A 23,024-nucleotide genomic window follows, 5' to 3' on the forward strand; every position below is an offset into this window, starting at 1 on the left:
AACTCTGTTGGGCATACAGGCTGACTGGGAGAGCACGGCCCTGGAAGCGGGGACTGGAGAGGAATCCAGGGCTCTGTGGCTGGTCAGGCAGCCAGGGAAGGCCTGGCAGGTGCATGGACCTGAGGCTGCCCAGATATGAGGAGCCAGGGTTGGTAGAGGCCGGCTGAACGGTGGAGACTGGCGCTGCCTGTGGCACAGGAGGTGGCCCTGGTGCTCAGGACTCCAGGCTGGGGTCATCGGGCGGCAAGTACATGGGCTCGATGTGGGCCCACCCGCGGGCCTGCTCATCCGCCCAGGCGAGCAGCTCTGCGGCGCGGTGCAGGAAGATCAGGAGCAGAGTGTGCACATCGCCCTCCGCTGAGTGGGCCGCGCTTGGCTCTGCCTGGAAGTAGCGGTGGAAGAGGCTGCCAAGGCTGTAACCCTGGCGGCCTCGGGCCCGGGTGCCGTGGCTGTGGGCGCGGTCGAGGCCCCGCAGGGCCAGCAGTGTGTCCAGGCAGACAGTGTCCCGAGGTAGGCGGGCACCCAGGCGCCGCAGCTCGGCACACAGCAGGGGGAAATCATAATCAAAGCCATTGTGGGCCACAAGGCAGATGGGCCCTGCCTGGCGGCTCAGGAACGCCTGTAGCATCCGCACCACGGCACCATCAAAGCCAGCCTTCCGGCACCGCGCCAGGCCCTCGCTGCTCAGGCCAGTGATCTCGCTGGCCTTGGCGGTGAAGGGGCGCTCTGGGCACATGCACAGCGTGAGCTTGTCCAGGACCCGGGGCAGTACTGGGGCACCAGATTCGTCGCGCTCCAGGTTCTCCAGGGAGGAGCGGTGGACAGCAAAGAGGGACAGTTCAGCAATCTCAGGATCCATGCTGGGGAGCCCAGTAGCTTCCAGGTCCAGGAAGACAAAGGTCTCAGCCCGGGGTGTCTCTGACATGGTGATGTTCCCACGGGGATAGCCAGGCCTCAAACTGCCAGAGCGAGAGGCACAAACTCTGAGGACTGGAGAGAGGGGTTCGCCCAGGCCCTGCTGTGTACCCCCCTCCCCCTAGCCAAAGCTCTGACCCTTCTGGGGCTCACTTCCTGCCACCCTCAACCACAGCGCCTGTGACCTTTGGCTCTGGGAGCATCAGCCCCACTCCTGCCACCTACCGAACAGAAAAGGCAGGCCTCCAAGCGCTCTACTGCCTGCCTCCAGCCACAGTGCCCAGCAGGGATTGGGAGAGGCAGAGGCAGCTCAGGGACCACGCCTCGGCGGGGTCCAGCCCCTTCACCGGAATGCCTTGGCTGGGAACCTGGGGCATAGCATGCTGGGTCTCAAGCCCTGGAACCAGCTGCAGGAAAGCGGGAAAGCAGCCACCCAAAAGAGCCCATGCAGTGCGCTCAGCTCCCCCTGGGCTCGACCTCCCCGGCCTTGTCCCTGGCACACAGGTGCTGGCCCCAAGCTGGCCTCTGCCTGCTTGCCCCCAGGTTCCTGGGGCGACTGTCCTTGCCAACCCCACCGCACCAGCTTACCTGGGGCGGGCACTGACCGGCTTCCTGGGCTTCTGGGCACCTGTCGCCACATAGGCTGCTCCAGGCGGCCTTTAATCAGCGGCCGCGGCCCGCCCCCAGCTGCCTGTTGGCCAACAATGAGGCCTGGGGCCGCAGGACCTGCGCAGCCGGCTCGCTCTCCGCCCCCTCGCTAGCTCACAGCCACTGGGACACACGCCCTGTGTTTACAGATTAGGAAGCAGGCCCCGGGACGCACGCAGACTCCAGGAGCTCTTCACAGGCACAGGGAGGAAGCCAGAGCGGTGCAGAAGGCAATAACCTCCACCCAGCCAGGCTGTGGCTGCCAGGCCTGAAAGGCCTGGGGCCAATGCCTCCCCCATGCTGGGGCCAGTCACACAAAGGCAGCAGGTCCTCTCTGCCAGGCCTCAGTCTCCCATCACTGGAGATCAGGTGCTGCTCATGGGGATGAAGCAAGCTCTGGAGTGTGAACAAGGTGCCCACACATGCCGTGCTCAGCCTCCAAAGGGGAATGGGGTGCTCCCCCAAAACCTAGGGATGGGGCAGCCTCGGGGCTGCCCACGCACCGCCCACCCCGGCTCACACAGCTTTCCGGCTCATTTCCCACTGCGAAGGGGAGATGCTGCTCTAAGGACGTCGCTTCATCATGTCTACCGTGCACCTAACAGCGGCTGCTGGGGAAGGGAGATGAGCCTGGCCTGGGAGCTGTGCAGCTGAGTTAATGCTTCCCCCACCAGAGACAAGCAATGTTAGGGGATGGGCCGGGAGCACCGGGACTACAGGAGGAGTGAAGCCCAGTCCTGCAGACCCCAGTCTCGGGGACCCACCCTGCCCACCCCACTCCAGGCAAAAGGCACCAGGTCCTTCCCGGTCCCGGGAGGAGTGGTGCCCTGAAGACATTCTGGAGCAAACCCTCGGTGGTGGGTGCACTGCAGGGCCAGCCCCCTGCTGGGGGCACAGAGAGGTGACCAAGAGGAGTCCCTTGGCCTGTAAATCAGGTGGTGCACCTGGACCGTGGTGACCACAGGCCTGCCTGGCCTCCCACCTCTCACAGCAGTGGCTGGGGGATGCCTCAGGAGACTGGGATGGAGGGGTCTGGCACCTGGCTCCTTCTGGCCTCCTTGTCTTGTGTGCCCACGGGGTCCTTGGGGAAGCAAAGGAGATGGTACCAGGAGGGAGCAGGGTGGGGCAGGCAGCAGCAGGTGCAACAATGGCCCCAAAGAGGCAGAGGCCCCACTAGTTGTGCCTGTTCTAGTGCTCGCAGGGAGGGAGGCAGCTGTGACAGGCACACTGCTCAGGGAGATACTGGGTCACCCTGGGAAACCCAGACAGCATCTTCCTGGACAACCAGTCAGGCTGAATTCCCCAGCCCAGAGCTGAGTGCCCAGCCAGGGAGGAGCAGGAAACAGGTACCCCGCGTGGGATCCAGGAGCACTCAAGGAGGGCGGCTGAGGGGTATGTCTCACACAGGACCCTGAGGCCAGCCAGGGGAGGCAGCAGTCGGGTCTCTGCTTGCAAGTGGCTGGCAACAGCAGGAAGGAGTGAAGCCACAGGAAGAGAACACAGCCTGGGCCCGCCAAGATGACAGGAAGGCCTCGGCCAGCCTGCCCAGACCTGGGCCACCCGAGCAGCTCAGGATGGGGGGGAAAGGAGAGAGGCGCGGAGCTGCAGAAGCAGAAAGCAGGCTGGAGGAGACTCTGCTTAGAAAGCGAGGCTTTCTTTGTGTCCAAATCAAACCACCCATCTTGTCTCTCTGTCGCCAAAGGGGCCAAAGGTCCCTGCCTAGAGCACAACGTGGGGCTGCAACGGCTTCTGCTGCCACAATCATCCATCCTCGGCCAACCCGATCTTGGGAGAGGGCTTCCTGCCCCTACTATCCTGTGCTTTTGCGTGGGCCATCACTGAAGACTTTGTATTTCTCCATTAGCTCATTCATCTTGGTAGCTGCAGAGGAAAGAAACCAACAGGAAAGCGAGCCTGGCGCAAGAGGCGAGGTGCCTCCTGCCCGCCGCCCAAGGCACATGTCCTCAGCTGATCCTCCTTGAGCCCCAGCTACCACCAGCACGGCAGGGAAGGGACAGGCACTGCCGAACTGGGAGCTGCTCAAGCTCTGTGGGGGCCAGGCCAGCAGCTTGGGAGCCCTGGGCTGGGTCACACCAACCGCAGCACAGTTCCGAGACCCAGGCCAGGGTCTGCTGACCCAGCTGTGCCCCCGCCTACCTGCCCCCTGCCCCCAGAGTCCCAGGGGCAGCATATGGCACACAGTGAGGAGGCAGGGACTGTCCTGACTTCAGTGGCACGTTCAGTATTAACCAGATGGATAACTGCACACACAACAAACCCAATCACAGACAGCCCTAAGGCCTTGGCTGCCTAGCCGGGTGGCGGGCGTGGTGACTGCACCGCACCTTATCTGCCATAACCACATCTGCCTCAGTCGCCAACCCTAGACCATGGCCATCATCCCCCTCCCCCAGCAGACAGACGACGACAACACAGCCCCTCACCTGCCCTGCCTGTCCGCTCCCCGTCCGTGGCCCCACTGTCAGCTACACTTTGCCTTTTACATGTTGAGGTCATTAGCATTGACATTAGGTGCTGTGAACCCTGAATTTGTCATCCTCTGCCCATCCCGAGGGTGACTCTGAAGCTCAAGAATCATGGGGTGTGCCTCGGGGTGACACTGAGCTGGGGAATGTGCTCAGCCCGCCCGGAATTGCCTCAGGACCCTCTCCACTAGCCATCAGCTTCCAGTGGCGTCCCAGCTAAGGGGCTTCCTGCCGCAATGCGCACTGCTCTAGACTGTTTTCCTAGGCTCCAGACCGTGTTCCTCGTGTGGCATCTGCCCTTATCAAATCGTCTAGACCTCCATCCCAGCCTTCCTGCTCTGCCCTCACTCTTGGTGCAGAGCTTGGCAGGGTCCAGAGCCCAAGGCCGGGTGTGCAGGGCCCTCAGTGCTTGTAAAGCATCCTGGCTGCTCCTGAGGCCACAGGTTGTCTCTCCCGAAGCTTTGGCCCCAGCCCTTGGCCCCTGTACTCCAGATGACAGGAGGTGGGTCCCACCCGCCCTGTGCTCAGCACCTGCACTCACCTGGCTTGTTCTGTGTGCCCGCCTCCTCCGGAGCCCTGCCCTCCATCTCCCCTGCCCCCTTTCCTGGAGACCCTGTGCCTGGCTGGGGCCTGCACGACGCTGATCTTTGTGCTGGTTTTTCTGTCTCTTTTCTCTCTTCTTAGAGATCCCAGCCTCATTTCGTTTCTAGTCTCCTTGTGCCTGGGTTTTCACAGCTGTCCAGGCACGTCTGGAAGTCGCACTAAGTGTATTCAACAGTGTTGGAAAGTCCTTTGGGTCAGATTTCCTGCTCATCCAGGGCTTTCTTCTCTCCTGCATGGGGCTGCTTTTCAAGCCGCCGCGGCTGGGGAGAGGATCTGGGTAGCTGCCGCTCCCCCTGGTCCGCTGTGGTGGAGCCATTGCCTGTGGGGTATCTCTCCGGAGGACAGTTTGGAGGAGTTCCACAGAGGTGAGGCAGGGGTCAGCTCTTGCCCCATGGACCCTCAGAGGCTGCGAAAAGGTAGGCTTCACCTGGGCTGCCGCCAGCCACATCAGTCACATCAGCCACATCAAGAGCCAAGCTAGGAGCCGCTCAGGCTCTGTGGGGGCCAGGCCAGCGGCTTGGGAGCTGGTTTGCTTATTCATTTCCATCATTTTCTTCACAGAAGAACAGGCTAGGGTCTCGCCGGGGGCCACTACCCCATGCAGGTGGCCCTCTCCAGACCTGCTTCACCTGTGCCCTCTGCTTCCATCTGCTCGCCACTGCCCCATCCCCGGCACCCCACTGCCCCTTGGGCTGTCCTCTCGGCTGCTGCCTTCCTCGCCCGCTGAGCCCGTCACCACTTCCAGGGTCGGTGGCATCTCTCCATCGTTGGTACCCTCAACTCTCCTGCCCCATTCTTGCACTGACAGTATTGCTTCGGTTTCCAAATACATTGATGTTTTCATGGCAGTGAGGTTTCAGGAAGCCTGGGGGGCGACTCCTGGTGGGTGGTGCTGACCCACAGTGCCAAGGCCCTCCCAACTCACAACAGGCCACACCCCCGGCAAGAGCCCAGAAGTCACGCCGGCTGCTCCTCACTTCATAGGTGGTGCCACACCTCCAACAGAGCCTGGCTGCGGGCATGCACATTGCTGGGACGGGAAACAGCACAGAAACACAGGCCTTCCACAATGGGAGGAGGGCCACTGAGACCAGGGCCCTCAAGGGGTCAGATGGGAAACGGAACAAGTAAAGAACCGTCCCGAGTGGCCTTTGGCGTGGATTTGATGCTGACCCTTTCTCTGGTGTGTCCAGACACTAAGAATTCATCTCAAACCAAATCAGGATGCTGAACTGATGAGAGCTGAGTTGAGAGCCCCAAGAGAGGCCAATGCCCACCCTGGGCCTGCTCCCCTGGCGTCTCTCCAGACCCCCGAAGTGGATGGGGCTCGAGGGTGAACAGACACTTCCCTGTACACAATGCACTGCCCAGTTCACACAGCCTGGACGCAAAGGGTGCCCTTCTGGTAAGAACAGACACTACACTTGATCTTAGCCAAGAAGCGATAAAGGGCTTTTCTGAAAGGCAAGACCTGCCACCAGTCCTATGGTGCCACAGTCACAGGCGAGATGGCACACTGTTAAGAATACCAATTATCATTATAAGAATGATGGCATAGATTATAAGCAGTTTACTAACAGCAATTATAAAAACTGGGGAGAGAGTCATAGTGACAGTGGTGATTAGGATAAACGCTATAATAAATTTTAAAGTGGAGGGTTCTGTTGCAGTTCAATCGGCAAGAAGAGACTCCTCAGGGCCTGGTATACACGGGGCAGATATGTGCCAAGGCCAAGAGCAGTGAGAAGCCTGGCTCTCCAAGGAGACAGCTGGCTGGAGGGTTCATTCAAAGACAGTCTCCAAAACGAGGGCTCAGAGGCTATGGACTTTAAACCACTACTTGGGGGTGCAACAGTGGAAAACATTTACAGCAAATGCTTTAGCTGCTGCTGCCTGAGGCAGTGCATAATAGCCGGGGCAAACAAGAGACTAAACAAGAAGCTCAGAAGGAGGGCCTGAAGAATCAGAGGTCCACAAAGGCTCTGCAAAGCTCTGGCACGGTCCTGGGAATCTGAAAGACCATGTGTGCGTGCCGGGCTGTGAAAATTCCAGAGAGAGAGACCTGAGAAAGCCCTGAGCTCTCACCTCTGGCTGACCTTGAGGTTCTGAGCAAGCAAGACGTGAAGGAGAAACAGCTGTCAACTGCCTGGCTGAGTGTTGTTGAAAAACATGAATGACACATCTACAAAGCTCAAAAAGCTCCCAATGTAATAAATTCACAGTGATTCACACGAAGACACATTATAATCAAAGTGTCCAAAGCCAGGGACCAACAGAATTTTGAAAAGAAAGTGAAGAGACTCATCATATACCAGCTGGCTTTACATCAGAAGCTTTGGCAGCCAGAGGACACTGAAATGACACATTCAAAGTACAAAAGAATTCTATATTCAGCAAAACTATCCTTCAAAGATGAAGGAGAAATGAAGACATTCCCAGATAAAAAATGAGGGAGTTCATCACTAGTGAGCCTTCCCTACAGGAAATACTAAAGGTAGGCCTCCAGGCTGACATGAAAGGACACTAGACAGTAACACAAATTCACATGAGGAAATAAAGAACTCCAATAAAGATAACAACATTGATAAATATGAAAAAGTGCACAAATGTACACACATTTAATACAGCTTCATTCTAATGAGCAAAGTTTTTGTATACAATTGAAATTAGTTTGGTAATATACTGTTTTCAGTTAGGATGCTAAATGCAATTCTAAGGGTAACCGCTTAAAAATAACTTTTAAAAAAAGTGTTAAAGAAACAACAAGGGAATTAAAATAGTATACCCAAAAATACCTAACACTAACATATTTTGCTTTAATAGGAAAAAGTTTTTGTATACTACTGAAATTAATTTGGTACTAGACTGTTTTCAGTTAGGATGCTAACTGTAATTCTAAAGGCAACCACTTAAAAAATAACTTTAAAAAACAGAGTTAAAGAGGCTGGGCGCGGTGGCTCATGCCTATAATCCCAGTACTTTGGGAGGCCAACACAGATGGATCACCTGAGGTCAGCAGTTTGAGACCAGCCTGGCCAACATGGCAAAACCCCATCTCTACTTAAAAATACAAAAATTAGTCAGGCGTGGTGGTGGGTGCCTGTAATCCCAGCTACTCGGGAGGCTGAGGCGGAATCACTTCAACCCAGGAGGTGGAGGTTGCAGTGAGCTGAGATTGCACCACTGCACTCCAGCCTGGGTGACAGAGTGAGACTCCATCTCCAAAAAAAAAGAAAGAAAAAGAAAAAGAAAAATATGTTCACACAAAGACTTACAATGTACATAGCCAAAAAGTAGAAACCCACGTCTACAAACTACAACAAAATGTAGTATATCCAGACAATCAAATATTATTCAACCATGAAAAGGAATGAACTATGTGGATAACCTTTACAAAACTTTATGCTCAGTGAAAGACACCAGACACAAAAGGCCACACATTGTTATTCCATTTATAGGAAATGTCCAGCACAGGCAAACCCATAGAGACAGACAGCATTTCTATGACAGTGGTTGCCAGGAGTTGAGGCTAGGGAGGGATGGGGATTGGCTGCTAATCATGTGGGGTTTCTTCTGGGGGTGATAAAAATGTTCTGGACTCAGATGGTGATGAGAGGATGGTTACACAACTCTGTGAATATCCTAAAGACCATGAAATTGTACACTTTTAAAAGGGCAGATTTTATGTTATATGAATTTGAATTCAGTAGATCTGTTATTTAAAAAATAAATTAGAAGAGGTAGAAAACTGGCTTTACCTTCTTTCTTTGAGTTTATTTTGCTGTTTATTTTATTTTCTAGCCCCCTGAAATGTGGTATTAGTGCAGGGATAGCAAAAAACAAAAGGAATGAACAGAACAGAGGAGAACCCAGAAACCCACACATAACGTATGGATACTTAATAATTAACAAGAGTGATGGTATTGTAGATCAATGAGAGAAAGAGTGATTTCCAGTCAATGGTGCTGCAACAAATGTGTATCCATATAGGATACAAGGAAACTAGACCCCCACACCTCACTCCATATGCAAAAATCAACTCTGGGAAGATGGCCCTCATTATAAGCATTTTCCCATTTTCCTTAACTTTTTTTTTTTTTTTTTTTTTTTTAAAGACAGGGTTTGTCACCCAGCCTGGAGCACAGTGGCGTGATCTCGGCTCACTGCAACTTCCCTCCCGTGGGCTCAAGTGACCCTCCCACCTCAGCCTCCCACATAGCTGAGACTGCAGGTGCATGCCACCATGCCCAGCTAGTTTCTGTAATTTAGTAGAAACGCAGTTTTGCCATGTTGCCCAGGCTGATCTCAAACTCCTAGGCTCAAAGTGGTCCATCCTCCTCCGCTTCCCAAAGTGCTGGGATTACAGGCATGAGCCACCACGCCTGGCCCAAGTAACATTTTTAATTGCCAAATACTATTCCATTCAGGCATTTGCTATCATTTGCTTCACATTTTCTATTACTGGGTTACCTCAATTTTCTAAGATGAGTGTTTTCATTTGATAATCCACTGAAAGCATTTTTTCAAGTGAAGGAAAACATGCATTAGAAAATGAAAAACAAAAGAAGGGGCTGGTCCCCAAATGCTCCTCCAGGGTTAGTGGAGCACAGAAAAGGGAGCCCGCGCATGGGGCAGCCCCAGGCAGAGGACCAGGAGGGTGGCCACATACCTAGACTCATGACGGAGCTGCTGCCGCCCCAGCAGATCTGCTCGCCTTGCTGCTTCTTCACCGTCTCCACGGTTTTCGCAGAGGTGTCAGCAACTGCCACGACCACTTGCAGCAGCTGGCGGGGAGGGAGGGAGCAAGCCAGCAACCGGGCACTAAATGCCACTAGTCTCACCTAGCGATGGCATCTCCTGCTTCCCACCCCCGTTCACAACGATCAGGTGGCACTCACCCAAAAGACAGTCAAGGGTAAGGGACAGAACTCCCAGCGGGAAAGTCACCAATCAGAGTTCTCAGACCTGAGTCCCCTCTTCCTGACCCAGCGGGGATGCCACACTATCATGTCACTCTAGCAACCCTCGATGCCTAGGGACATGCCAGCCAGCACTGCATGTCCTCCCAGCCCCAGCAACTGGCAAGGTGGGAAAATAAATGTCCCAAGAAAAATGGACAGGAGAGGCCTTTGGCCTCACCATCCCTGATCGAGGAGTCTCACAGGACCAGCCAGTTAGAGGTTGGAAGGCTTGGAGCCTCTCGGTTAAAAAAACAAAATAAACATCACGGAATCCTTGAGCCAAGGGCAGAGTTGCGCATATAACAACTGTAGTCATCATAACTAAAGCCGGCCTTTTAGGTTGGCCTCTGGGGATCTCACATGTGGAACAACAAAACAAGCAAACATTGATGAGCCTGCTTCCTCCCGTCCTGTCTGAGCAGTCTCATGGGCAGACAGGCAGGCGCTGAGATGGGCAGGTCCACAGACCAGAAGTAGCACCTGCCCCAGCCCACTGAGGGGCCCAGAGCCCTGCCACGCCACTGGCCCGCAGGGAGCCCAGCCCAGCTCAGCCCCTCCCAGCCCCTGGTCCCGCCCTGTGGTCCCTTGTCAGGGACTACTGAGGCCCCTGAGCCCAAGCAGGATATAAGCTCTGAGTGAACAGGGGAGGGGGGCAGTTAGAGGGGAGGGGAAGGGGACCCTTACTTGGCTGTAGGAAGTCAGATTCTGGTGCGTGGCCTGGATGATGGGGCCGCACGGGTGAAGGTCAGGGCCTGGGCGCTGGCAGCACTCGCCCAGCTCATCGTCATAGACTTGGAGGAAAGCCAAGATTAGCTGGTGGAAGTCGGAGGTGACCAGACGCAGCTTCTGGTCTAGGGTGCTCACGTCGGCTGCGCCCGCAGCGGCCCCTTGCTTGTGTTGTGCAAAGTACTGCAAAGCCAGAGGCAGAGTCCCTCGAGGCTGCCCTGCCTGCCAGCCAGGCTGCCACCAGCCCTCACCTCAGACACTGCACAATCAGGGCGAGGAAGAAAGCTTCCAGAAACAGGGAGACAGGGAAGCTGTACCGAGCAACTCAAGCCAGGGCAAGACCTTCTGGCTCCCAGCCTCAGCCCCGTCACTCACTCTCCCGTGGGCCCCAGTCTCCTCCACAATCAAACAGAGGCCAGGTCAAGGGCTGCCAGGAGGACCACGTGCGGCAAGGCACATGGCAATGTGCTCAGGCATGGGCACCGCCCAATACCTGAGGCTGATCCCTTCCCCCAGCCACGGCACCCACCTCTCACCTCCCCATGGACTGAGCACCACAGTATTCTAGAACATGTCAGGCCCAGTGCACAAGCAACCTCACTTAAGCCTCACATGCTGAAGGAGGTCACAAAGCAGGGCCTTGCCTCCAAGCTCCCCCTCCCAGGAGCTAGCACCCTTACCTCCGTTCTAAGCGCATGCAACTTGGCAGCGCTCTCCTGCAGCTGCCTGGCCAGCTCCGCCAGCTTCTCCTCCTCCTCGGACTTGGCAGAGGCACTGGCCCTGCAGGAAGAGAAAGGGGACACCTGCAACTCACCGCTGCCAGGGTTGTCTGCAGTAACAGAACCAAGCAGCCTGGGGCTGGGATAGCAGGCCAGGGTGCTGCTGCCAAGGCCTCCAGGAGCACATACCACTGCCAGTCATCACTCTGCTTGTTGAGGAGGGACTGCATGTCCAGGGGCCATGGGTCGCACTCTGGATTCAGGAGCATCTGCAGGTGGGGGCTGGAGAAGAGCTCCCCCAGCAAGGCCTCATTCTTCTCCCTGGTGTCCTCGAAGTGCTCCATCAGGCTGCAAAGGCAGCCCCCAGGGCCACACCGTCACAGGCCAGAGCACTGGCCCAGCAGGCCCTCAGCCCCACAGGGAAGGCCCCAGAGGCACATCGGGGCTAGGCACAGAGGCCAGGACCAGCCCCACCGCGCGGAATCCTGCCCCACCTGTCTGCCCTGGCTCCTCCATTTTTGTCCGCCTACCCACCCACCCATGGGGCACCCTAGGTGCTCACCCTCCTCTGTGCCTGGCCCGTCTGCTCTGAGTCCCACATCCCACCTTCACTCACCCCCAGGGCCTTGGGCAGCAGCCAGCACCCTTGGGACACAGACGCCCCTTGCCCGTACGCTGCCTGGCCCGACTGGCCAGCCAGATTCCCAAGGGGGGTGTCCCACCTCAGCCAGCATCAGAGGGGGAGTGACACCCCAGCCCCTAAAAGCTCTAGAACTAGGACCAAGAGAAGCCCATGAATACTGCCCACCTGGGCCATCCACACCTTTACCTCGAGCAACTGGAGCACCCAACGGTCAGGTTCCGGATGGCATCAAGCAACTGGTCCATGAAGTGCAGCTGCTTCTGGGCGCAGGCACATCCCTGGGCAAGGAAGGCCACAGGCATTCAGTGGCTCCCCCTAAGCCAGGCCAATACCAGCTGTCCCCAGTGCCCCTGCCCCCACATGCCACCCCTGCCAGGAGCCAGTGGAAAGGAGGGGTCTGGCCCATCAACGACTCTGTGCCTGCCCGGCAATGTCTTGGACTAGCGAGTGCTCCCTGCCTTGGGCTGTAATGATGCTGGGACCACATGCCGGAATGGGCCAAGCACTGCGGAAACCTATGAGAGCGTGTGTCTGTCGTGCAGCTGACAGCATGGCTTGCTGGGTGGGCGGGCAGCACACAGCAGGGTCTGCTGTGACAGAACACAGCCCACAGGGACACCTCCAGGACAAGGCCTGTTCTCCTCCAAGGATTGCCGTCCCCGCTGGGAACAGATGAAGCTGACAGGATGGGGCTGAGCGGTGGCCTGCTTTCCAGCCAGGGGACTGGCGTTCCAGCCCGGAAGGCCCAGGTTCCAGGAGCAGCAGCTCCTGAGGGGCTGACTTAGTGCCCCACTCGCCGGAAAGGTGAGTGAGATGCCCATGGGAGCCACCCAGCCAGGAGCTCAAGGCTTCCAGAAGCACAGCTTTCTCCTCCTTCCAGAAAAGGGAAGAGGTTCGCTGAGGACTTCCAGGACCTGAGAGGCTATGCCTGCTCCAGAAAGCCCCCATCCAGACCCACTTCCTGAGCTCTGAACATCCTAACCACGTCAAAAGGGTCAACTCCATGGGGTATGAAATGCCACCGGGAGTGCCTCGGCCCTTTCACTGTGGCCTGTGCCTTCAGTGCCGACTTGTCATGCAAATGCTCCTTGGGGGGCTTGGTGAAGCTGCCAGAGCGGCTGGCTGAGCCAGTCCGTTCTGGTGCATTCCTCAGAACAGTGTATGGCAGGCGGGGGCAATGATAAGGTAAAATTGGCAACACTGTCAATAGCATAGAGACTGGGCATCACCATGACATCCAACTGAGGCAGATTCAGGAGCACAGGTGCGAGAAGCTCAGGGCACCCAGGACAGGGGTGATAGCACTGGGAGGGCTCACTGCCTGCATGGTGGTGCTGGCCACAATCATGTGCTCCAAGGTGATCTGGGGGCAGCGGGCTGCCAGGTCCCCACAGCACTGACCTGGCCTATCTAGATGCTACACAGCAATGGAATCATACACAACCAAGCATGAGGCTGGCGAGGATCACGTGTGTCCTAGTGCAGATCAACAGTTGATTTCCTTTTTATTGCTAGTTAGTTTATACATTCACTAGTTGATGGACATCTGGGCTCTTTCCACTTTCGGGCCATTAAGAATAACACTTCTATGGACGCTCAGGTATAGGATTTTGTGTGCATGTGTATTTTCACTTCTCCTGGGTGGACAGCTGGGACTGGAACTGCTGGGCCACGGGGTAACTGTGTTGCCATCTTTCAGGAACTGACAGACTTTTCCACAGCAGCTGCACCACTTTATATTCCTATAGCAATGCAGGAGGGTTCCAATCTCTCCTCATCCTGGTCAGCACTGGGATTTTCCTTTTATTTCTTAAGCAACAGGGTCTTGCTCTGTTGCTCAGGCTGGAGTGCAATGGCACCATCATAGCTCACTGAAGCCTTGAACTCCTAGGCTCTCCGTGATCCTCCCGCCTCAGCTTCCCAAGTAGCTGGGACTACAGGGGTGTGCCATCACATCTAGCTAATTTTTTACTTTCTGTAGAGACGGGGTCTTACGATGTTGTCCGGGCTGGTCTTAAACTCCTGAGCTCAAGTGATCCTCCTGCCTTGGCCTCCCAAAGTGCTGGGATTACAGGCATGAGCCACCAGGCCCGGCCTCCTTTCCTTTTTTGATTCTAGCCATCCTAGTGTGTGTGTAGTGGCATCTCATGATGGTTTTGCTTTGTGTTGCTCTAATGGCCAGTGATGCTGGCCATGTTTGCATCTGCTTCTTGGCCATTTGTTCATCTTCTTTGGAGAAATGTCTATTCAGACACTTTGTCCAGTTTTGAACTGGGTTTTCTGTCTTTCTTATTGAGTTGTAAGGGTTGCTAAAAGACTTGGGATACAAGTCCCTCATCAGTCATGTGATTTACAACTATTTTCCCCCATTCTGTAGGTTTTTCTGTCTCTTCACTTTCTTCATGGTGTCCTTTGGTGGACCAAAGTGTTTCATTTTAATTAAGTCCAATTGATCTGCTTTTTCTTTTGTCACTTATGTTTTTAGTGTCAAATTGATGACTTCATAAAACATCATTATGAACACCTGGATTTGGGCGTATATGGAGTGTGCCTGTCTACTGCAACCCCTATGCTTAGGAGGCTCCCACTGGCCCCTCTCTGACTATTGCTAGTTGGCTCCTGAGTTCCTCAGACATGACCCAAGTCTTGGGTGACTGCTGCTCTCTGTGTTTCCGCCTGTGTTACAGCCGGGATGTCATCGTTCTAGGCATTTTCAGGGCATAAGATAAAGAAATACATACATGTTCCTTAAGGTAAGAATATATTAAGAGGATGGGCACAGTGGCTCACGCCTGTCATCCCAGCACTTTGGGAGGCTAAAGCGGGAGGATCGCCTGAGTCCAGGAGTTCGAGACCAGCTTGGGCAAAAAGACCCAAAAAGACCCTGTCTCTACAAAAATTTTAAAAATTAGCGGAGTGTGGTGGTGTATGCCTGTGACCCCAGCTACTCAGAGGGCTGAAGTGGGAGGATCGCTTGAAGCCCGGGGGCTCATGCAGATATTCCCAATTAAAACTCAGGACTACAAGGGTTGACCCTACCTAATGATCTTAAATCTGTATCTCCTTTCTCCCTCCTTCAACTCCCAGGTCTCAATAATGCCAACAGAATTCTCCAATTCCTTTGTTTATCCATAACAAGGAATGCAATCCTGCTACGTGCTGCTGCAACATGGACAAACCTTGAAAACCTTGTGCTCAGTGAGGAAGCCAGGCACCCAAGGCCACATATTCCAGCACTCCACTCCAATGACATACAGACAGATCAGACAGATGGTAACTCAGTGGCTGCCACGGCCTGTGGGGAATGGGGAGTGGCTACTCAGTGGTTCAGGGTCTTTTCGGGGTGATGAAAATGTGGAACTGGATACAGGTGGTGGTCATACAACATTGCGAATGTACTAAAGACCACTAAATTGTATGCTATAACACAGCTTAAAAATTGAGGACGAAGTTTCAGTTTGGGAAGATGAACAAGTTCTGCGGCTGGATGATGGTGATGGCTGCACAGCACCGTGAATGTGCTTATGCTCCTGGACCGCAGACTTAAAAATAGTGAACGTGGTACAATTGAGGTGATGTGTATTTTACCATAATTTTTTAAATTTAAAAAAAAAAAAAAAAAAGAAGAAGCGAGCTCCCACAGGGCCTGTTAGGAAATTGTTTTTCATGGCTGACATGGTAGATTTTATGTAAAGTGCATTTTGCCACAATGCCAATGTGGAAATATAAAGCAAGCACAGCGCTCCCGTGGCTGGGCAGAAAGCACGGGGCAGGTGCTGGCACGCTCTGAGAAGCGAATGGCAGCACGTGGGTCAGGGAGGAACACCAGGATTCTGAGTTCTCCTGCAGACTGGCAGGGGGCTGGCCGTGCCACCACCGTCACGGAAGTGGGTGGTTTATGTCTGGAGAACAGAAAAAGGGAGCCCCAGGGAACTAGAAAGTATTGAAGAGACAGTGGAGAGGAAACAGCTCAAGAAAGTGACCCCACAAATCTATAATGCCTGGCCTCAGGCCCACCTGTGCATGAGTGGCTCTGATCTTGATGAGCCCAGCAAAGACTCCCAGGTTGACCACTGGGTGGCGCACACACAGGGGGGACCCGAAGAGCCATGCAAAGGCTGCAGAAACAGAGCTGATGCTGGAAGGAACCGCAGGCAAGAGGCGGGAGGCAGCTGAACTTGCTGCTTAAACCTAAGCAGGTCAAGTGCCTGCTAAAGCACAAATATTTATACAAATATAAATTGTGTGGAGAATACATTCTTCCAGAGCCAAAGTAATAGGTAAAATGTCCAGAGAACTACTTGGCACGTGAAGAACCACAGACTCTCAACCACAGGAGAGAAGACTCACTGGATATGGACTTTGGGTGACAATGTGTCCATGCTGGTTCATGGACTGTGACAAAGGAGACACCGTGTGCAGGGTGTCCATGGCGGGAGAGGCTGTGTATGTGTGGGGCAGGGGGCCTGTGGGGACTCTCTGTGCTTTCTGCTTAATTTTGCTGTGAACCTAAAACTACCCTAAAATATTAAGTCTATTAATTAAAAAAAAAAAGAAAAAAAGACTTCACTCGACAAGTGATCCAATTAATAAGTGGGCAAAGGACATGAATATGGAAATGTTTCCAAAGTGTATACAGAAATGGCCAACAAGCTCACAAAAAGACACTCCATATCATCGGTCACGGGGAAATGCAAATCAAAACCATAATGAGATACCACCCCACACCGAGCAGGGTGGCTAGAATCAACAAGACGGATGCCAGCGAGTGCCCGTGAGGATGAGGAGAAACTGGAGCTCTCCTGCACTGCTGCTGGAAAAGGAAGATGGTGCCGCCACACTGGAAAACAGTTTGGTGGCTCCTCAAAAAGTTAAGCACAGAGTGATCCTGTGACCCAGCAATTCCACTCCTAGCTATACACCCAAGAGGACTGAAAACACGTCTTCAAACAGCCAATGTGCATCTCACATGTATTCATTGACATCTTATGCAGTGTGCCACTGCATAAGTGACCACCTTGGGCACGTGTTCTCAGGACCTCCTGGGACTATGTCATAGGCCATTGGTCACGTGAATAAATCTCTTCAGACATTAAAAAAAAGAAAACCTGTTCAGTCAAAAAACACATGCAAGAATGTTCATAGTAGCGTTACTCATAATCATCGAGTGAAAACAATTATTTCAAAATTTAGAAACGGTAAGGTGGGTGCTGGGGTTTCTTTGACCTACCGCGGGGTAGATGAGGGACCTCGGGAGAAACTCTCAGGCCACAAGGGCTTGGGAGGCAGGCGCCGGGATGAATGAAGAATGAAGTCATCAACCAAGGACAGGACAGTCTCCATCCCACTGGTCATCAGAAGCCAGAGATCTGCCCCTACCTGCACAGCTGCCCTCCACCCTGTGCCCCAAGGACAACCAGGGTCTACCCAAGAGAATTCCAGCAGTTCTGGCCCCAGGGATGCCTAGAGAAGCAGCCTGCCCGAGCACTCAGCCAGCCCCAGGGCCTGAGGAACTTCAAAGGCACTAAGGGAGGAAAATTCTCCCACGTCAGCCGGCACCACGAGGTTCCCTGCCCAGGGCAGAAAGTGTGCGTGTCATCTGCAGGACAGGGGCCCCCTTACCTTGAGGAGTTCCTGGTCATCTGGCGCACACAGCATCAGCTCATGGCCCAGCTTCGTCATTTCTGTTGAAACACAAAGAGCCCATCACGGCAGGCACCTGCCCAGACAGCAGCGAACAGCAGACACCCGGGAAGCCCAGTACCTACAGGCCAGACTCAGTACAGGAGACCAGTGTGGGCCAGGAGGCAGGTGAAAGGCACCCAGGTGCTGGCGCTGCCTCTTGCTGAGTGGCCCCACCCCTCTCTGGGCATCAGCTTCCTTGTCTGAAAATCAGGAGTTGTACCCAATGCTCTCCCAGGTATGGGGTCACTCACTCTGGCTTTGAGCAGAAGCCAGCAGCTGCCTGAGGAGTGGACAGGGGTCAGGGAACCTCTATAGTACACTGTGTGCCACCCTCTCCAAGACCTCACAAGGCCAAAGCAAATGGAATCACTGCTCCCATCGGGCCATGTCCTAAAGGACCTTCGTGCCATCATCTGCTATCACACTGCCGGCAGCCCTGCGGGTAGCAGGCCTTGTTGCATTTCATGCATGGGGAATCTGGTGCCGTGCACACTGCAGATCGTCCAGCCACATCTGCCAGGATGCCCAGGGCATTTTCTGAGTAACTTGGAGCCATAAAGCCTGGGGCTGATGCCAGACCTGTCCCTCCACCTAGCCCTGGAGGGTCTGTTGCAGGAAGTAAGCAGAGTCTCTGTGGGGAAGCACTCAGTAACCCCAGGACCGCCACACAAATGCCAACTGCACACCTAGGCAAGCCTGTTCCACCACAGCCCTTAACCCCACATCCTCAAGTCCTCCCTGACCCCTCTCTTCCTCTCAGCGAGTCCAGCCAACCCTATAAATCCAGGATCTGGCCAGCGCTGCCTCCTGCATTCCCCTCCAAACTTTCACCTGGACCACTCGCTGCAAGAGCCCCGCGCCATTCTCCCTGCCTCTTCCCCGGGCGCCCTATTCCCAGCACAGTGGGCCAGGGGTCTCGTTACTGCCAACAGCAGAACTCGGCCTTCCTTGACCCCCACGGCCTGGCCTGATTTGGCCCGTCCCCTCCCAACCTCACTCCTTGCCCTCCCCTGCACTCCAGCTACACCAGCCTCCTTGTTGTGCCTTCAAGCTGCCAGGCACAGCCCACCTGGGGCCCTGTGCACATGCTCTTCCTCTCTACACATGCCAAGCTGGCTTCCGCCCCTCCTGCCGTCTTATGTCAATAGCACCACCCTTCCCCCAAGCCCTGCAGGATCCCTCAGCCCTCAGCTGGCTGTTCCCAGTGCTTCTCGCTGGCGGATGCGTGGACAATTCTCCTGCCCTCTCACACCTGTCTCTCCCTGCTAGCATGCAAGCGCCACGAGGGCAGTGGAACTCACTGCTGTACCCCAGGACCAGAAATGGTACCTCGCATGTGGTGGGTGCTCCTTAACCATTTGTCGGATGAATTCCTGAACTATCCTCACGCCCTACTGGTCCTGGTCTCTCCCACCTGCACTCTGACAAGTCTGACATTCAGTGTATTCCCGTGAGGTAGGCAAGACTGGGTTTCATCCCCACTTGACAGGAGAGAAAACAGGCTGGGAGTGGCGGTGTCAGGGCTAAGGCTGGGCTAGGTCGCACATGTGTTGGTGTGGGTCAGAGAATCTGGACTGTACCAGACATGGCAGCTCCGGGGAGAAGGGCAATGCCTCTGTGTGGCCCAGGTCTGCCCACTGGCTGCTCTAAAACACCTCATTCTTCTGGCCCACCTCAGTACAGGGAGAACTGGCCCCAGATAACTCATGTGGCAATGCCAGCTGGGGCAGCGATCAGGACTCCAGGGTCCAGTTTATCTACCCTGGAGTGGCCAGAATAGACATAGGCCCATGAAAAATTTGATCTTTGACATTCCACCAACTTCTAGAGAGATCACCATGAAGGTGAAAAGTTAGCCACCAACTTGGGGACTACAATTTTGCTCGCCTTTATCTAACGTTCATTACCAGGTTAAGTACAGTTTCTACCAAGAAATGATGGAAAAGAGGTTATAAGGCAAGCCCCGCTGGAGAGCAACAGGCGCCCCTAGAAATGCCACCTGTAGACAGCGTGTCACACACCACTGACACAGGAAGACGGAACCACTGCTGGCATCGGCAAGAATCTCTGTCTCTGGCCACCAGCGCTGCAGGGACTGATGTGCTCTAGGTCCCTGAGAGAGGAGTTCTCCCACTTGCCATGCCTAGGAAAGGGTGGGGTTCAAGAAGGCTCTAGCAACATCCACACCACGTGCACCACCTAAAAGAAAACGTCGGTCCAATGGAACACGCACCATAACTCAATAAGGAGGCTGTGAACAAGCTCAGAATAGACCAAGATTCCACCTACCTTGGATCTTCACCTCTGTTGGGACCCCTTTCAGTGAGCTGAACCTGTCCTGCAGTGAGGGCCAGACCCTGCAGGGAAATAGCAGAGCTGGTCAGGCCGGAGACAGCCAGAAAATCCCCCTGGGCCTTCTGCACGCGCTGGAGAAAGTGAATTTCTGTGTATGTGCTCAATGCCACGGAACAGCTCACTTTAAAATGGTTACTTCTGTGTCACATGGATTTCATTTCCATGAATTACTAGGGAAAGAATATTCCAGGAAGTTTACCTCGGAAATGTGATTCTGGATACTGAAATGAAAATTCTTCTCAAGACCAAAAAAAAAAAAAAAGATGGCTGCAGCAGAGGCAGAGAGGGAAGCCGCCAGCACTCGGGGCTCTTTCTCGAAATGGCGGCGCGGGTAGGTTTTGAGGGCTGGCCCCGGGCTCCTGGCACCCTCCCCAGCCTCACTTGGGTCAGCATCAACTGCTCCAGGGTGGAGCACCTGGCCCTCTGCAGAAAAGGCTTGTGAGGCCTGCTTTCAGCCATGTGCGGGCTCCTGCTGCGAGTCTGTGGTCACAATCGAGGCTCATCACCTTGGGCACAGTGAAGGCCTGGCTTTGACTGCAGCACACAGGGGCCGCTCAGAAGCATGACACCTTAAAAGCCATCAGGTGGGCAAAACCAGATCCACACGCACAGTGCATGGAAGGTAGGAAGTCCCAGAACACCCAGACACGCGCCGCAGGTGACACACAGTTCAGCCCTCCTCTGGGTCTCCTCCTTCAGGGGAGCACAGCCCAAGCACTGCAACCCCAGCCCCAAGCCCCAAGCCTCAAGCCCAGTATGACACTGAGGCCCAGAAACATCCCTCCGGCCACTGGGGCCACAGGCTCTTACCAGGGAGCCCCAGGCTCCTGCCGCCACAGCAGCCTTTCATAACGAAGGAGGCGCTTTCCACCAGGCTGCCGGAGTCTGGCTACACCTCACCACTGCCATCACTCTAGGAGCCTGCTGACTTGTGTGGTGGGAAAGGGCTGGTGGCTGTTCCCTGGAGAGGCCACACTTGCCCCACGACTGCAACAGAGATCGAGCTGGGCTTGGCTGCCTCCACAGCACCACTCGCCTCTGTGACTTATTAAGATAACCGCGGGTTCTGTGCAAGTGGGGTTGGGGAAGGAAGGTGGAGGCCAGCAGGCTGGGCTCTGACAGCGGGATTGCCAGAACCGTCTCTGAGCACAAGGCTCAAAGAAGAGGGCACTCATCCAGCGCTGTGCAAGGCCAGGCACAGTAAACCTTGAACACACTCAAAATCCACACTGCAGAAGCCCAAGTAGCCAGACTCAGTAAAGGCTATCATTCAAGTCACCGCACCATCACGGCAGGGGGCAGAGCAGGAACAGAAAGTGCTGGAGGCCTTGGAAGCCCCAAGGAAACCCACAGGGCCTTGACCTCCACAATCCAGGGGGCTCCATGAGCTCTGCCCCAACCCACACCAAGGACCAACACTAGGTGCAGCTTCCAGGTTCTACTGAAAGGATATGAAAAGGCGGCCCTAAATGGGACTGACAGGGTACAGTCACATACAAAGAAAGGCAATGGGAAATTCACAGGAAAACTCCCATCCATCCGCTTCTCTTGTAGGACTCTCAAAACACCTAAGGAATTCTTGTCAGCCCGAAATCAGATAACGTCATCGTATGCTCCCTGGCGGCTTTTTCAAAGGATTCGGTTTCTGGTACTTACAGAAGTACTACAGGTTGAATACCCCTAATCTGAAAATCTGAAATGCTTCAAAATCCTAAACTTTTTGATCGCTGATATGATGCTAAAGGAGATGCTCATTGGAGCATTTGAGATTTCGGATTTTCAGATTAGGGACGCTCAACCAGTATAATGCAAATATTCCAAAATCCGAAGAAATAGAAATCTGAAACACTTGCGACCCCCAGACATTTTGGATATGGGACATTCAACCTGTAGAAGCACCTGAGGGGCATGGCTTTGGCCTCCTACCCGTCCCTCTCTGGCCAGCAGGTGACCGCAGTTCCCCGAGTGCCCCCAGCTTCCACCCGAGTCAGGCAAATTTGCGCCCCCTCCCACAAAAGCCTCCTCCTGGGAGCTCGCTCAAGACCCTCACACTCCACCCAGCCATCTCCAGTCCTGCCTCACCTCCCAGCCTCCCAGGTTGCCAGGCCAGGGGCTGGTCCCTGCAGGGCCAGCAGTGGCTGCCAGACAAGCCGTCTGCCACTCAGAGGTCCAGGCTAGCAGGTGGAGCCCTCTGGGAAGACAGCTACTCACAGTAACCACAAACCCCATCTTCCCCAGGTGGGGCTGGGTGGCGCCCACGCACACCCCAGGTGGGAAGAGGAAGAAACCGATGCATTACCGGGTACACATCCACTCTAGGATCTCCAAGCGGTACTTTGAGGGGCTGCACAGCAGTTCCTGAATTGTCTTTGGCTCTGTGATATACAGACCCTCAAGGAAGGGGCAGTTTAGGTCCTAAGCAAGGAAAAGGAAAGCAACATTCACTGAAGGTCCCAGTGTACATCATTTTATTTTATTTATTTATTTACTTTTTTGAGACAGAGTCTCACTCTGTCACCCAGGCTGGATGGAGTGCTGTGGCATGATCTCGGCTCACTGCAGCCTCCACCTCCTGGGTTCCAGTGATTCTCCTGCCTCAGCCCCCAGAGTAGCCGGGGGATTACAAGCACGTGCCACCATGCCTGGACAATTTTTGTATTTTTAATAGAGACGGGGTTTCACCATGTTGGCCAGGCTGGTGTCAAACTCCTGACCTCAGGCAATCTGCCCACTTCAGCCTCCCAAAGTGGCGGGATTACAGGCGCGGGCCACCGCGCCCAGCCCTCAGTGTACATCTGCAAGCTCCCATGACCCTTTCCTTTACCCGTGTCCTGCCATTTTGCCAAGAGTTCAAGTTCCCCCATTCTTAACCCCACATCTCCCGCGGCATGCAGACCCCACCTCTTTCAAGTACTCCCACTCTGGGCTCTTGTGGCAGCAGGACCTAGGAGCAACGCCTGAGGCTAAAAGTTAAGAGAGGGTCCTAGGTTTCGGGACTGAGGGAGAGGGGAGAGGAAGAGGGGCCACTGAGCCAGTCGTGGACAGGATGGGGGAGTGGCTGGGGGGAGGAGCGAGCGGGCCGAGGGGACCTGGGACAGCTCCCTGACCTCGTGGGCCAGTTTTCCTCACTGTTGCAGTGAGGGCTCTGTCCTGTGGGGCAGTAGAGGGCTTCTGGAAGCTATCACCCCCGGCATCTGACACCAAGCCCTAGTCTCGCTGACTTGCCAGGGTGGCACGAGGCTCTGCCCATCTGTCCCCCGAGACTCCGCAAGATCCCTAAGGC

The 23,024-nt window shown here is 54.8% G+C and overlaps 2 protein-coding genes across 2 annotated transcripts in view; both read right to left on the reverse strand.

The window, feature by feature from the left end:
* Nucleotides 1–214: 214 nt before the first annotated feature.
* Nucleotides 215–1,978, reverse strand: TREX2 (three prime repair exonuclease 2). The gene is made up of 2 exons (XM_012002238.1): nt 1,504–1,978; nt 215–990 (listed from the first exon to the last, which is right to left on the reverse strand). The coding sequence occupies exons 1-2, from the start codon at nt 1,553–1,555 to the stop codon at nt 215–217; spliced, it is 828 nt and encodes a 275-aa protein (XP_011857628.1). The 5' UTR covers nt 1,556–1,978.
* Nucleotides 1,979–3,198: 1,220 nt separating this feature from the next.
* HAUS7 (HAUS augmin-like complex, subunit 7) overlaps nt 3,199–23,024 on the reverse strand; it is a 24,098-nt gene continuing 4,272 nt past the window's right edge. The window contains exons 2-10 of the mRNA XM_012002293.1: nt 22,041–22,156; nt 19,676–19,743; nt 17,324–17,385; nt 11,888–11,979; nt 11,248–11,406; nt 11,020–11,119; nt 10,298–10,522; nt 9,322–9,436; nt 3,199–3,444 (exon numbers count right to left, since the gene is read on the reverse strand). Coding sequence (XP_011857683.1) covers nt 3,374–3,444; nt 9,322–9,436; nt 10,298–10,522; nt 11,020–11,119; nt 11,248–11,406; nt 11,888–11,979; nt 17,324–17,385; nt 19,676–19,743; nt 22,041–22,156 — 1,008 coding nt within the window. The 3' untranslated portion in view covers nt 3,199–3,373. The remainder of the gene's footprint in view (nt 3,445–9,321; nt 9,437–10,297; nt 10,523–11,019; nt 11,120–11,247; nt 11,407–11,887; nt 11,980–17,323; nt 17,386–19,675; nt 19,744–22,040; nt 22,157–23,024) is intronic.

The sequence above is a fragment of the Mandrillus leucophaeus genome, unplaced genomic scaffold (genome assembly GCF_000951045.1).
Source record: "Mandrillus leucophaeus isolate KB7577 unplaced genomic scaffold, Mleu.le_1.0 Scaffold681, whole genome shotgun sequence".
Classification (NCBI taxonomy): domain Eukaryota; kingdom Metazoa; phylum Chordata; class Mammalia; order Primates; family Cercopithecidae; genus Mandrillus; species Mandrillus leucophaeus.